This window comes from Podarcis melisellensis (assembly GCF_964234715.1).
Source record: "Podarcis melisellensis genome assembly, chromosome: 2".
Classification (NCBI taxonomy): domain Eukaryota; kingdom Metazoa; phylum Chordata; class Lepidosauria; order Squamata; family Lacertidae; genus Podarcis; species Podarcis melisellensis.
Genome location: NC_138529.1, coordinates 96238146 through 96250503, shown reverse-complemented (window position 1 = coordinate 96250503; position 12358 = coordinate 96238146). Strand labels below are relative to the sequence as shown.

General features: G+C 43.8%; 1 protein-coding gene across 1 annotated transcript in view; it reads left to right on the top strand.

Moving 5' to 3' along the window:
* TAFA1 (TAFA chemokine like family member 1) overlaps nucleotides 1-11091 on the top strand; it is a 339980-nt gene extending 328889 nt beyond the window's left edge. The window contains exons 4-5 of the mRNA XM_081903462.1: nucleotides 4189-4313; nucleotides 10128-11091. Of these exons, the coding sequence (XP_081759588.1) occupies nucleotides 4189-4313; nucleotides 10128-10145 (143 nt within the window). The 3' untranslated portion in view covers nucleotides 10146-11091. The remainder of the gene's footprint in view (nucleotides 1-4188; nucleotides 4314-10127) is intronic.
* Nucleotides 11092-12358: the final 1267 nt, after the last annotated feature.

The window sequence follows — 12358 nt, the reverse complement described above, 5'->3', positions numbered from 1 at the left end:
CTGTGGCTGAATGGTAAAACATCTGCTGCTTTGCATGCAAAAGATCCCAGGTTCAATCCCCAGCATCTCCAGGTAGGGCTGGGAAAGACAGCTGCCTGAACCCCTGGATAGCTACTGCCCATCATCGTAGTCAACACTGAGGTAGATGGACCAAAGGAGGCTTCCACGTCAATAAAGCAAATATTGCAAAAAACACCTTAAGCCTCCTGAGCTCCCTCATCCAAACAAAGCTAAGTCTGGTAGCACTGACCCTAGAACTTCTTGCTACCTGAGGGAGAATGCAAAGATAACTTCCTAGTTCCCCCGCCGCCACCATTAATAGCATTTTGCCCTGGCAAGGCAGTCCAAGCCTCCCAGTTTTGCATCAGGACTGACTTCTTCTGTTGCTTAAATAATCACTGCTGTCTTGGCTGTGATAATTTCTTCTCACATACTGTGTTTGACAAAGGACTGATGAAGACCATTACGGGATGGTTCTTGAAGGAGAATTAAAGCGAATCTCACAACAAATACTAAACGAAAGAACAGAGTCATGGAGAAACTTAACAAATGATTTCACCCATAGTAAAAGGTAGCCAGACAGGTGTATCAATGACCGTTCGACATATACAACAATGGTCCACTTCTGTTTATCTGGCACTGTAGCCAGAACAGTCATAGCTGTCAACCGTCCATTACTTGGTGGGAAACTCCCTTATCCCAGCGCCGTTTCCCGCTGCTATCCGTTATTGATGATGTCCCTTAAATTTCCCGGGTTTCAAAGGAAGCAGCTCCTCTCCCTCTCTCCCTGCCGGCCAGGGTGACGGTGGTTTTCCTTGCTGCATCCCCTTTGCTGGGCTGCTGCGCTGTGGGAACCACCGCTTGAGGCTTCATTTGGCTGCTGGCTGGGCTTTCTGCCTTCGGCTTGGAGGGGCTCAGAAATCACTTACCCTTGCCGGGGAAAAGGTCTGTCTGGAGCGGGGGCACATAGTGGGGGGAAAGGAAAGGAGCTGATTGAGTACAATGGCGGGCGGCAATCTTGTGGGAGGGGGCGCTTTTGGATTTGTTTTGGAGGCTCCTTCAATTGAAAGCAAAGGAACTGGTTGACTAAAATCCCTTATTTTGTCTGCTGATCCCTTATTTTCGAGGCTGCTGGTCCCTTATTTTCAAATCTGTAAGTTGACAGCTATGCAGAACAGTAAGTGATAATATTCATATGTAGGAATTTTCCTTATATTGAAGACATTTTCACTTAAGAAGGTGAATCTTAATTGCACATCTGCAGAAATGGTTGTATGTGGTGGGGGTAGAATTTGGAGAGATGGTTCTATCCTTTTAAAGAGTTCATTGAAATGATTTTATCATTTTTAGAAGTTGTGTTTTAGTCTATTTTAATTCTGCCCGCCACTTCAATGGCTTCATGCTGTGAAGTGGATTAGAATTTGTTTAAAAAATAATAAATACTGAGCCGATCCATTGATCCATCTAGCCCAGTGTTGTCTGCACTGATTGGTAGCAGCTCTCCAATGTTTCTGGCAGGGGTCTTTCCTTTGGAAATGCCAGGGCTTGAACCTAGAACCGTCTGCATTCAAAGCATATGCTCTACCACTAGCTTTTCCAATGATTTCCTTGTCTGGTTGTTAGCTGCCCAGAAATAGACTGAATGCTGGGCTGGAACTGATGAGGTTCTCTCTTCCTGGGTCCTATGTGGTTAGGTCTACCATCCATGCACAATGTTCATTGGTGCTGTTTCAGTAGGCATTGGAATCTTTGCTGCAGGAACAAACTTGAATTTTGAAGGAAGAACTCCCTGACCTCATTTTGGATACACAAAGGCCCTTCCTTCAATTTTGTGTCCTGCTTACCTTGTGAAGCCTGTGAAAGTATATATTTATATCTCTAGCAGAGCAAGTTGGACCAGAGACGGAAAGGAGCATTCATAAGAAAAGGGAATTAGTTTGGTGACAATCAAGAGAATGCAGAGTTACTGCAGGCGAACTTCCTTGGCAGTCGTCCATTTTTAATGTACCACAATGGAAAACTGGGGACAAAAATATGCAGTAAAATTGCAATGGCGTGCAGAGGGGAGAAGTCTCCTTTGCGGAGTCAACATCAGAGAATTTCAGTTCCGAGTGATTTAGAATATGGGTGGCAATACAAGGAATATTGTATGGCCCTGGAGGCAGAATGCACTATCATTACAAATGGGTAATTCTATGCTTTTCTTACAGATGGGTTTCAATGCATGGGAGTGAAATGAACATTGGTACAAGTCACTAAACCATCACCCATGCAAGCCACTTTGGGGGGTGGAATTAAGTTATTTGTTTATTTATTTAATCATACACTTCCAAGTCCTGAGCTAGTTTGCAGTATTCATTTAAATGCATCTAACAACAACATAATTAAAATCAGATAAACAATAATATAACATTCCTGGAAATCAAATCTCAAATGTGGTGGGGGTTGGCGGAACAAAAAACTATTGCAGCCCTTCTAAAAAAAGGGAAATGGGCTGAATTTTCACCTGGGAGCAGTGACTGGTCCAGATTACAATGGTGGCAAAATGACTCAGCATGGCAAGTGGCCAAGGCCAGCCCAAGACATTTTGCTGCCTGAGGCAAAACAGCGCTGCAAAAGGCAGTGCATAAATTCCTAAAACAACAAAAATATGTATTATTGAAACCTATCTGGGGCAGCGGGGAGACTGTGCCAGAGAAAAGTTGGATGCCTAAACCTGGAGGGAGAGAAGTGTCTCACTCTCTTCTGGGGGTCTGTTGGGGTGCTAATGGCTCTTCCTTCCATCATTCCAAGGGAACTGAGCCATTGGTAATCACTTGGAACCCCTGGAGACTCTCAACACTTGGAGACTGAGGTGGCACATAACAGTAGAAATGGGACTTTGGATCAGAGCACATACACACCATCACATTTCAGTTAGTGGACCTGCTCCATGAAGCAAGATGTGCAAGGTCAACACCTGTTGTTGGCAGCAGTGCATCCGCTCCCTATTTTTGTGGCACTTTGTAGTCTGAATTTGTTAGTCAGGGATGGACAGCTCTGCCTTTTCAGTTGAGCTACATCTTGGTGCCTTTCTGCTCTATGCTTCTTCTGTCGCTCTCAGTCCCAGGAGACGAATGCAGCTTTCTCTGTTTGGCATTTGGGGCTCTGCCTGGGCACACTCCCTCCCGAGGTCACACCTGTTACACATCGTGATGCACACCCTCCTCAAATGTTTTTGCCTTGCAGGAATGTGATCATGAACTATGATAATAATACCTTTTGTTTGTCTGGATGGAGCATCAAGAGAGGAGTGTGTGGCCATGCGCAGAGAAGCCTCTCACTAGCTTCTAGTATAGCTATTGGGTTGTTGTTTTCATTTTTATTGTGTATTTTGTGGTTTTATATCTTGATTCTATTCTGTGAACTGCCTTGAGACCCCCGGATGTAGGGCAGCATAATAATAATAATAATAATAATAATAATAATAATAATAATAATAATAATAATACAGATAGCCATCGGAAGGTCTCCCACAAAGGGGTGCAGACATAGGGCTGAAATAAGGATTCTCATCCCTGCTATATAACAGGCTTGTCCACCCCTCAATCACAGGGGTGTTTCAGGTCAATTGTGGAATCATTTGAAATGGCCCCCAACCCCCGAAAAACACTAAACCTTGGGTCATGCTTCACAAAAAAATCTGAAGAACTCTGGGCAGTCCCCCTAAAAAAAGCTCAACAACTCTGGTAGATCACTGCCCCAGTTTTATTATACTGGGAGTAGATCGCAGCCTCCTGAGAGTTGGATGGGCCTATCATATCAAATACAGTCAAACCTCGGAACTTGAACAGCTCTGTTGCCAAACATTTCAGTTCCCAAACGCTGAAAACCTGGAAGTGTTCCAGTTTTCGAACGTTCCTCAGAACTCAAACGTTCAATGCGGAAGTGCAAGAAGCTCTTGCAACCAATCAAAAGCCGCACCTCGGAACTTGAACGTTTTGTAAGTCAAACAGTTTTCTGGAACAGATTGTGTTCGAGTTCTGAGATTTGACTGTATGACACCAACTGAATTAATGTGATTTTATTTTTTAAAAAAATCTGTTGAGATCCGGAGGAAGCTTTTGCATTCAGATTGAGTGAAGTGAATTGAAGCAAAGCAAACAAAAAACCATTTCCCAAATATTTTACTTGTTTTGTGTCTCTTAGCATCAATAGTCATTGGGAAATGGTGGTGTGAGATGGAGCCATGCCTAGAGGGCGAGGAATGCAAGACGTTACCTGACAACTCTGGATGGATGTGTGCAACCGGCAATAAAGTCAAGACCACCAGAGTAAGTTTGTTTTCCTCTTTCCCCTTTTCACCTCCTTCATTTCCCCCACCCAGCCACCTCCTAGGTTTTTCCACCCTCGAGTCTCTGGCCAAAGCTAAGAAGCCGTTTCCTTGCTCAGTAATGCATGTCCTTTCTTACCTACTGACTGGGTGAGTCAGAGGTGAGTCCTCAGCTGAACTCTACCAGGCAGCTGAGTTGCACTGAATCACCATGTCACTTTCTTCAAAGTAATTTGCCCCCCAAGGAATAAAATAGCAACCTGTCAGCAGGACCAGTTGTGACTGTTAAAGATTACACTTACTGTATTTCTTATCATTGGATATAAAAGCTGTTGGTTAAACCATTGCCATTTCAGACGGTGAAATGTTTTCAACCGGCCTCGGTAATATTAGGTAGGAAATTGGAGTTCCTACCATGTATTCACAAATACACACAAGCACCATTAAATGTAAACATTGCCTGTTGTGCATTCCCCCAGATGCCCTTTGCACAGTCAGGGATAGGATTGGTAATGATTTGTGGAGCCAAATGCCATGGATTCAGCTTAAGCCCATGATTTGGGCATGATCCAAAGTAGCCTCAACCGTACCACTTTGAGAGAGATAAAGTTACAAATATATGTAGCTAGAGATGGATGAATCTGACACTTTCAGCTTCTCTTGAATTTCTCTCATTTCTAACCTTAAATTCACTTAGGCCTGAACTTCTTGATAGCCTAATGGCCAAGCCTTAGTCTTGCATGTGCAGCAAGTCCTATCTGCTGTGCTGAGTTAGAATCATAGAATCATAGAATCATAGAGTTGGAAGAGACTACAAGGGCCATCGAGTCCAACCCCCTGCCAAGTAGGAAACACCATCAGAGCACTCCTATCATATGGTTGTCAAGCCTCTGCTTAAAGACCTCCAAAGAAGGAGACTCCACCACACTCCTTGGCAGCAAATTCCACTGTCGAACAGCTCTTACTGTCAGGAAGTTCTTCCTAATGTTTAGGTGGAATCTTCTTTCTTGTAGTTTGGATCCATTGCTCCGTGTCCGCTTCTCTGGAGCAGCAGAAAACAACCTTTCTCCCTCCTCTATGTGACATCCTTTTATATATTTGAACATGGCTATCATATCACCCCTTAACCTCCTCTTCTCCAGGCTAAACATGCCCAGCTCCCTTAGCCGTTCCTCATAAGGCATCGTTTCCAGGCCTTTGACCATTTTGGTTGCCCTCCTCTGGACACGTTCCAGTTTGTCAGTGTCCTTCTTGAACTGTGGTGCCCAGAAGTGGTCACAGTACTCCAGGTGAGGTCTGACCAGAGCAGAATACAGTGGCACTATTACTTCCCTTGATCTAGATGCTATACTCCTATTGATGCAGCCCAGAATTGCATTGGCTTTTTTAGCTGCCGCGTCACACTGTTGGCTCATGTCAAGTTTGTGGTCAACCAAGACTCCTAGATCCTTTTCACATGTACTGCTCTCAAGCCAGGTGTCACCCATCTTGTATTTGAGTTGTTGATCTGCTGTTCACAAATAAATACAGCTATTGAAGTTAGAAACATGGGAAGCTGCCTTAAACTGGTCCATCTAGTTCCATATTCTCTACACTGACTGGCAGCTCCTCTTCAGGATTTCAGCCAGGAGTGTCTCCCAGCCCTCCATGGAGAGGCCATGTTCTACCACTGAGCTATGGCCCGTCTCTTTTCCTTATGTCTGCTGCTTCCTGGTATTAGGGCAGACCTGTTGCAAGGACCTTTGTGTGTCTGCTGGGTGCAGCCATTTCCCCACAAAATAAATTACCTGTGCAAGGCAGGTGTCTATACAGGTAGCAGCAACCAGGCAAGCATTCTCCCGCAAGTAAGGATCTCCATCCTCTGTAACTTTGGGCAGGAACGCAGCCATAAGGCAGTCTGTTCCTCTCATCCACTCTCTGAGTACCAGTATTTCCTTACTGTGTTGTGTTTTGCACTCGGAAATACACATGTGAGGTTCTGTTTTGCATCTTCTCTGCTTCTCACAGTATCTGACATACCAGCTGTGAGTTAATATTCAGCGTCCAGAAATTGTTGTTAGGCACTTAAAAACTTCATTCATATTCAGATATATGGCTCCACCTACTCTGTATGGATTATTATATTTCATATCAATTAGATGCCCGTGGACCTGAATGTTCAAAAATGAAATAAATCCCCCCCCCATTCCATCCTGTATTTCCCCCTATCATTTCCCTACAGGAACTATTTTAATTAGCTAGCTGGGGCACCTTCTAGTGTAAATCCCAGGAACATTTTGCTTTGTTCCTTGAAAACATTGTGGAAAATATTACAACTGGAGAAGGTAAATTGATGGGGTAAGCTTAGCAACTATCCTGTAAATCATCATAGATGTCTGCACAGAAAGAAGGCAGAGAGTTTGGTCTGCAGATTACTTTTTGCAACTTTTAAAATATGTGGTGGGTAGGTGGGCAAGAGTCACCACAGCACACAACAGAGGTTTGAAATTTGGCTTTATTTCGTTAGAAGGGAAAGCATCAAAAAGCCAGGTTGTTCATGCGTTAGGATCACTTGCATCTTTATTTATTTACTAAAAGCTTAGGAACGACTCAACATCTTGACGTGGAATTGCTCCCAGGAACATGGGTGGTGGGGCTCCACAGGCAGATGACTGACATTGTCTAATCAAAAGCAAGTCCATATCCATCTGCACAGCTGCCTATTTTGTCTTTACGCCTAAGAGACAGCTACCCAATGGTTTCCTTTGTCTTCATTTGGGAGAGGACTAGAGCACCAAATGGCAGTGTCATAGCTGACATTTTCTGGACACACCCCACCATGGGCCAACAAGGGAGTTGTGATTTAAGAATGAATGTGGACGCTGGTGGAGAAAGCACACCACCCCGGCACCATCGGGGAGGGGGGTACCATTGTGGCTGCCCCCCTGGACATGTGCCGTGTGCACCACCCACCGTGCCTGGTGCCATGCCCCCAGGACGTATGTCACGCCCCCGCGGGCGGCATGCCATGCCCCAGGACACCCGCCCCACAGGCAATGTGCCATGGCCCTGGGATTCATGCCACGCCCGCACCTGCTCTCCGCCCCCAGTGTCAAAGCATGCAGCATCACCACTGAATGTGGACCTTTAGCACGACAGATGTTGCTGATATTCTCACTACTCAAATAGACTGCTCCTGCTCAAAGCTACACTAGGAGAGGGTATACTGGTTGCTGCTGTTAGGAAACGGATATCTTCTGGTTTTCTCTTCACCCCATTGCAATATTCAGTGGGTTCTACTGGGCTCCATTATAGGCGGCAATGATACTACTCTGTACCCCAACCAAGCCCCTAAACAATAATTTCATATCCAGCTTTTCTCCTGACACTGGGAAAGCACACTTAATTATATCATACTGAAAATAAAAACAAAAGAGTGCAATCCTATGCACACTACCTTGAGATTATGCCTATTGAATATATTGGGCCTCGCTTCTGAATAAGTTCAGATAAAAATGCACTTTAAGTAACCATTACCATGATAGGTGATATTCAATACCCATTTGTACCACTGCACATTCTGTGGCCAGGGAAGGTTGCCCCTCATCCACCCCACAACTAGGCCTCACCCTCATTATGCAAAATGGCAAGCATCCAAAAGGAAATGGAAAAATAACCGGGACCTCACACTTAAAGGTCCCATCCAGAACACCAACTCTTGAGTTGCTTGTTGACCTATTTTATTTCTCCGGACAAAAGAAGAGCTATTTGGAGCTCACACTTACCATCAAAAGCCGAATCGATAATAATAAAAAAAGCATTGCTTCACCAAGTTCAAGTCTTTCATGGGAACAAGATGTACTACAAGAGTCCAGTGTCAAAGTTCAGGCTTTAATGCTTAGAAGGAGGGAGCCGAAATGAAAGACCTCTTTCTTTGCCTCCCATTCATGTGTGCTTTCTCTATCCGCCCGCTCAACAAGCTCTCTGAGCCTGTTCTACCCTGTTCACCTGCACCACATGCCATCTGTCAGGAGTGGGGGATTCTTGGACCAGAGCCAAGGTGGTGATTCTATGCCCAGAGTATCTTAGGAAACAGAGACTCCTAAGTGGACAAAGTGTGGTGGTAGTGGCTTGAATTCACACATTCAGTGCATTCCACAATGGGATGATCACCACATTCTGCTTATCTGATTTTATCTTAATGCCTTAGGAATCCTCTTAAATGAAATAATAATGGAATAGGCCAGTGATGGGGGACTTGTGGCACTCCAGTTGGATAACAACTCCTATCATTAACCACAGTCAATATGGCCAATGGTAAAAAAATTATGGGAATAGTAATCCAGCCATTTTAATTTGAGATATCAGCTCACATCTAATTCTGGGCTATTTGTGGGCTGTTAATATATGTGCACATCATAGAATTGTAGAGTTGGAAGGTTCCCCTAAGGGTCATCTAATCCAACCCTCTGCAATGCAGAAATTTCAACTAAAGCATCCATGACAGATGACTATCCAACCTCTACTTAAACCATCTGAGGAAGGAGAGTCTACAACCTCCCAAGGGAGACCGTTCCACTGTCAAACAGCTCTTACGGTCAGAAAGTTCTTCCTGGTCAGAATCTCCATTCTTGTCACTTGACACCATTGATTTGAGTCCTGCCCTCCAGAGTAGGAGAAAACATGTTTGTTGCATCTCCTATGTGACAGCCCTTCAGATATTTGAAGGTGGCTATCATATCTCTTCTTAGTTTCCTCTTTTCCAGGCTAACCATACCCAGCTCCTTCAACCACTGCTTTTAAGGCTTGGTTTCCAGACCCTTGATCATCTTGGTTGCCATCCTCTGCACATATTCCAGCTTGTTTATCACTCCCACCAGGCTTAGAATATCTGTCGGTTTTCACCTCTAGATTCTTCAGAGTTCCTTTTCACTGCAGTCCTGATCACACTTCCTTGGGAATTAAATCTTCTGAACTCAGTGAAGTTTACTTTGGAGTAGACATGCACAGAACTGCCTTTCATGCCATCATGCTTGATTCTACCATCTTAAATCTGAGCACGGTTTTTCATTAGTTAAGGGTGCAATCCTACGGTCTCAGGGAGGATTCTGCGGGTGGAGAAAGAGATCCATGGGTGGAGAGAGGGAGATCTATGAGAAGAGCAGGTGGTCCACCCACAGAAGCCTCCTCATTGAAACTGCAACAATATCCACGGCTGTCTCTTCTCTGTGTTCAGTGCACCAAAGCTGGATAGAACAAAAAGGAGATGCTCTTCATGTGCCTTGCCTTAAGAAATGACATCTACTTGATTTGAAACGTTTTTATAATGGTCTTTATGGACCAGAGACAGCCAACATGGGGACTTCCCAATGTTGCTTGAACAGCAACCCATATAATTTCCTGATCATTGGCCATGCTGGCAGGGGCTGCTATGACTTGCCATCCAACACAAGATGAAGGGCACAACATTGACTACTCCTGTTATAGACCATGGGGCACTGATGGTTTGGTGAGGCTGTGGAATCTGCTAAGTGTACATAGCACCATTCTTGAATGGTTCCAAGAAATTTCCATCAGGTGGGGAAAGTACGTTGCTTAAGATATTCTTGTTATGATGTTGCATGTGAATAAGAATTGGGGGCACCAATACTAAAGCTTTCAAATGGTTATTATATCTCAGGGCAGCAATTCTTGCTTACTTTCCAATCCATACTCTTCCCTAGTCTCCTCGTCATGCTGCAATAGAGGAGGAGGAACTTCCGCCAACCAATTGGAGGATCAAGATGTTTTTCAAGGAACTGAGTATAATTTCTTCTTGTGCATTTTGTTGTTACAGATTCATCCGAGAACCTAACAAAACATCTTCCGACAGCAGCCAGTGAAGGGAACCCCTGACAGATAAGAGGACAGAAATCTTTAAACCATCTCCAGCTTTTACAAGCCAAATGGGATTTTTTTAATTTATTTGCACTTTAACTCTGTACCAGAGCAAACTACAGTGGTTTACTTGTGTGGAGTCAAATGCCCCAGAAAAGCAGCGCATCACATTTGACAACAGTGAATGGAAAAGAGGGTGAAAGGAAATAAGGAAATAAAAAAGCAGTTACTGAGAAGCAAGCTTCCTGATGTTGGAATATGAAAAACAGACCTACAAGTGTGGATCTACAGTTTTTCTTCGTATCATTAAAATATATATAAATATATGAGATATTTTGAAATAAAGCCTGACTCTTAAAAAAAAAAAATGAGCAGAAGCCACACTTTGCTGCAACTGCTTTGTAACCTTTTTTTAAAAAAAATGCACAGACGTTTTGGAGATCAAGAAGACAACTGGAAAAGAACATAAAGCAAGATGACTTCTGACAAAAGAACTGGAATGTTGCTTCTTCTTTTTTATTATGGTTCCTATTATTTCAACCGGACATTCAAGGAAATTCCACCGTTCCATTTTCCTGTGTTCTGGAGTCCTTTTCTTTTCTTTCCCTCCTCGTGCAACAATAGCATGCTGGCTTTGCTTACATTAACCATACTTTATACTTAATTGATATGTAATGCCGGTTCTACTTTCTTCCAAGGACGTCTTTTGGGGGGGGCATCAGTTGTCCCACAGAGAAGAGAAAGATGACTCTTGACACTTGGGGGGGAAACGCACAGTCTACGTTCAGAGGTTTATTTGGCAGACTTTGGGTAGACTGCGGGCTACCTTATTAAAGAAGCGCTGTACAGATCATTGTCTACAGACTTTGTATAGCTGGTATAGACAATCCTAGTAAAAAAAGAAAAGAAAAGTTGGTTGCTAACTTCAATGCCTTGTGTTGTTTGCTCAACCACGCATGAGGGCTGTTTCACTGTATTTGATTAGGATAGAAGGTTATCTACTCAGAGGTTCATCTACTCCATTCTCTTGCAATGCTGGGATTTCAACTAAAGCATCCATGACAGATGGCCACCCAACTTCTGCATAAAAACCTCCAAGCAAGGAGAGTCCTTTCCACACTTAGTGTTTATAGTGAAATAGTTGTTGGGTTTCCAGCTTGTGGAGGGGGTGAGAGCTGGTGGACATGGTTGGTGAGACTTTTCTTCCATGCCACTTCCCTCTGACTGGTCCCAGCTGTCAGTTTGCAAGCTCAGTTCAGAGGAGAACTATGGCAAATGGGGATGATGGTGCTGAGCCAAAGTATTGCCTGCGACAGCAGTCAGGTTCATCATAGACCAGACAGACCCTCTAATCTATACTCCAACAAGATTAGAATTTTGGAATGCTAATAATAATTTTTAAAAAGCTGTGAAAGGGCTATCCTCATGAACATGTTTATAACACTGACAATTACTGGCTGGAAGGACACAAGGTTATGCAAGGGGTGTGACTACAGCCACATAACTTTTATCTATTCGGGCACAACCTGCCCTTAGTATGACCAGGTAAACCCCACACTCCCTCTCTGATAACAGCAACATGTGACCAAAGGTGCAGTTAATCAGGCTTAAAAATGTTGGAACAAACAGCAATTATACCACCATAAATGGTAAGTGGGGAAAGACCCTGGAATTTGTACTGGTTCAAGGTTTTCCTGCTGTGTTTCAGCCACGGTGATGGCAATAGTAGTAAAAAAAATGAATAAATCCCAAATCTAGGGTGTAAGGCCATGTTGGAATGGAACCAAGATGGTGTAATACGTCACGCATCTCTGAAAGAGGGGCAAAGTGGTTTGGGCGTTGGATGGGTTCAAGAATCAGAAGGTACATAACGTTTTCCTTTCCAAGATTGCATTACCAAAAAGCAATGCACTTTAAGAACTTTCAGTGGTTGTCACTTTAAACTTACAGCAATTGTGTAATGAAATATAAGCGGGATTGCCCGCACCCATGTAGCTAAACAACACCCTGATGTCAACCGCTCAGATTATATCCATTTACTTGAGCAGCAATGTGTGGGCCCCAATATTCATGGGGGCAGTTTGGTCGGACTTGAGACTTTTAACATCTTACTGACCAAGGAATAGTAAGAAGAACACCCTTGTCAGGCTGGCAGAACTGGCCCATTCAATATGCATGTGACTCTTCCTG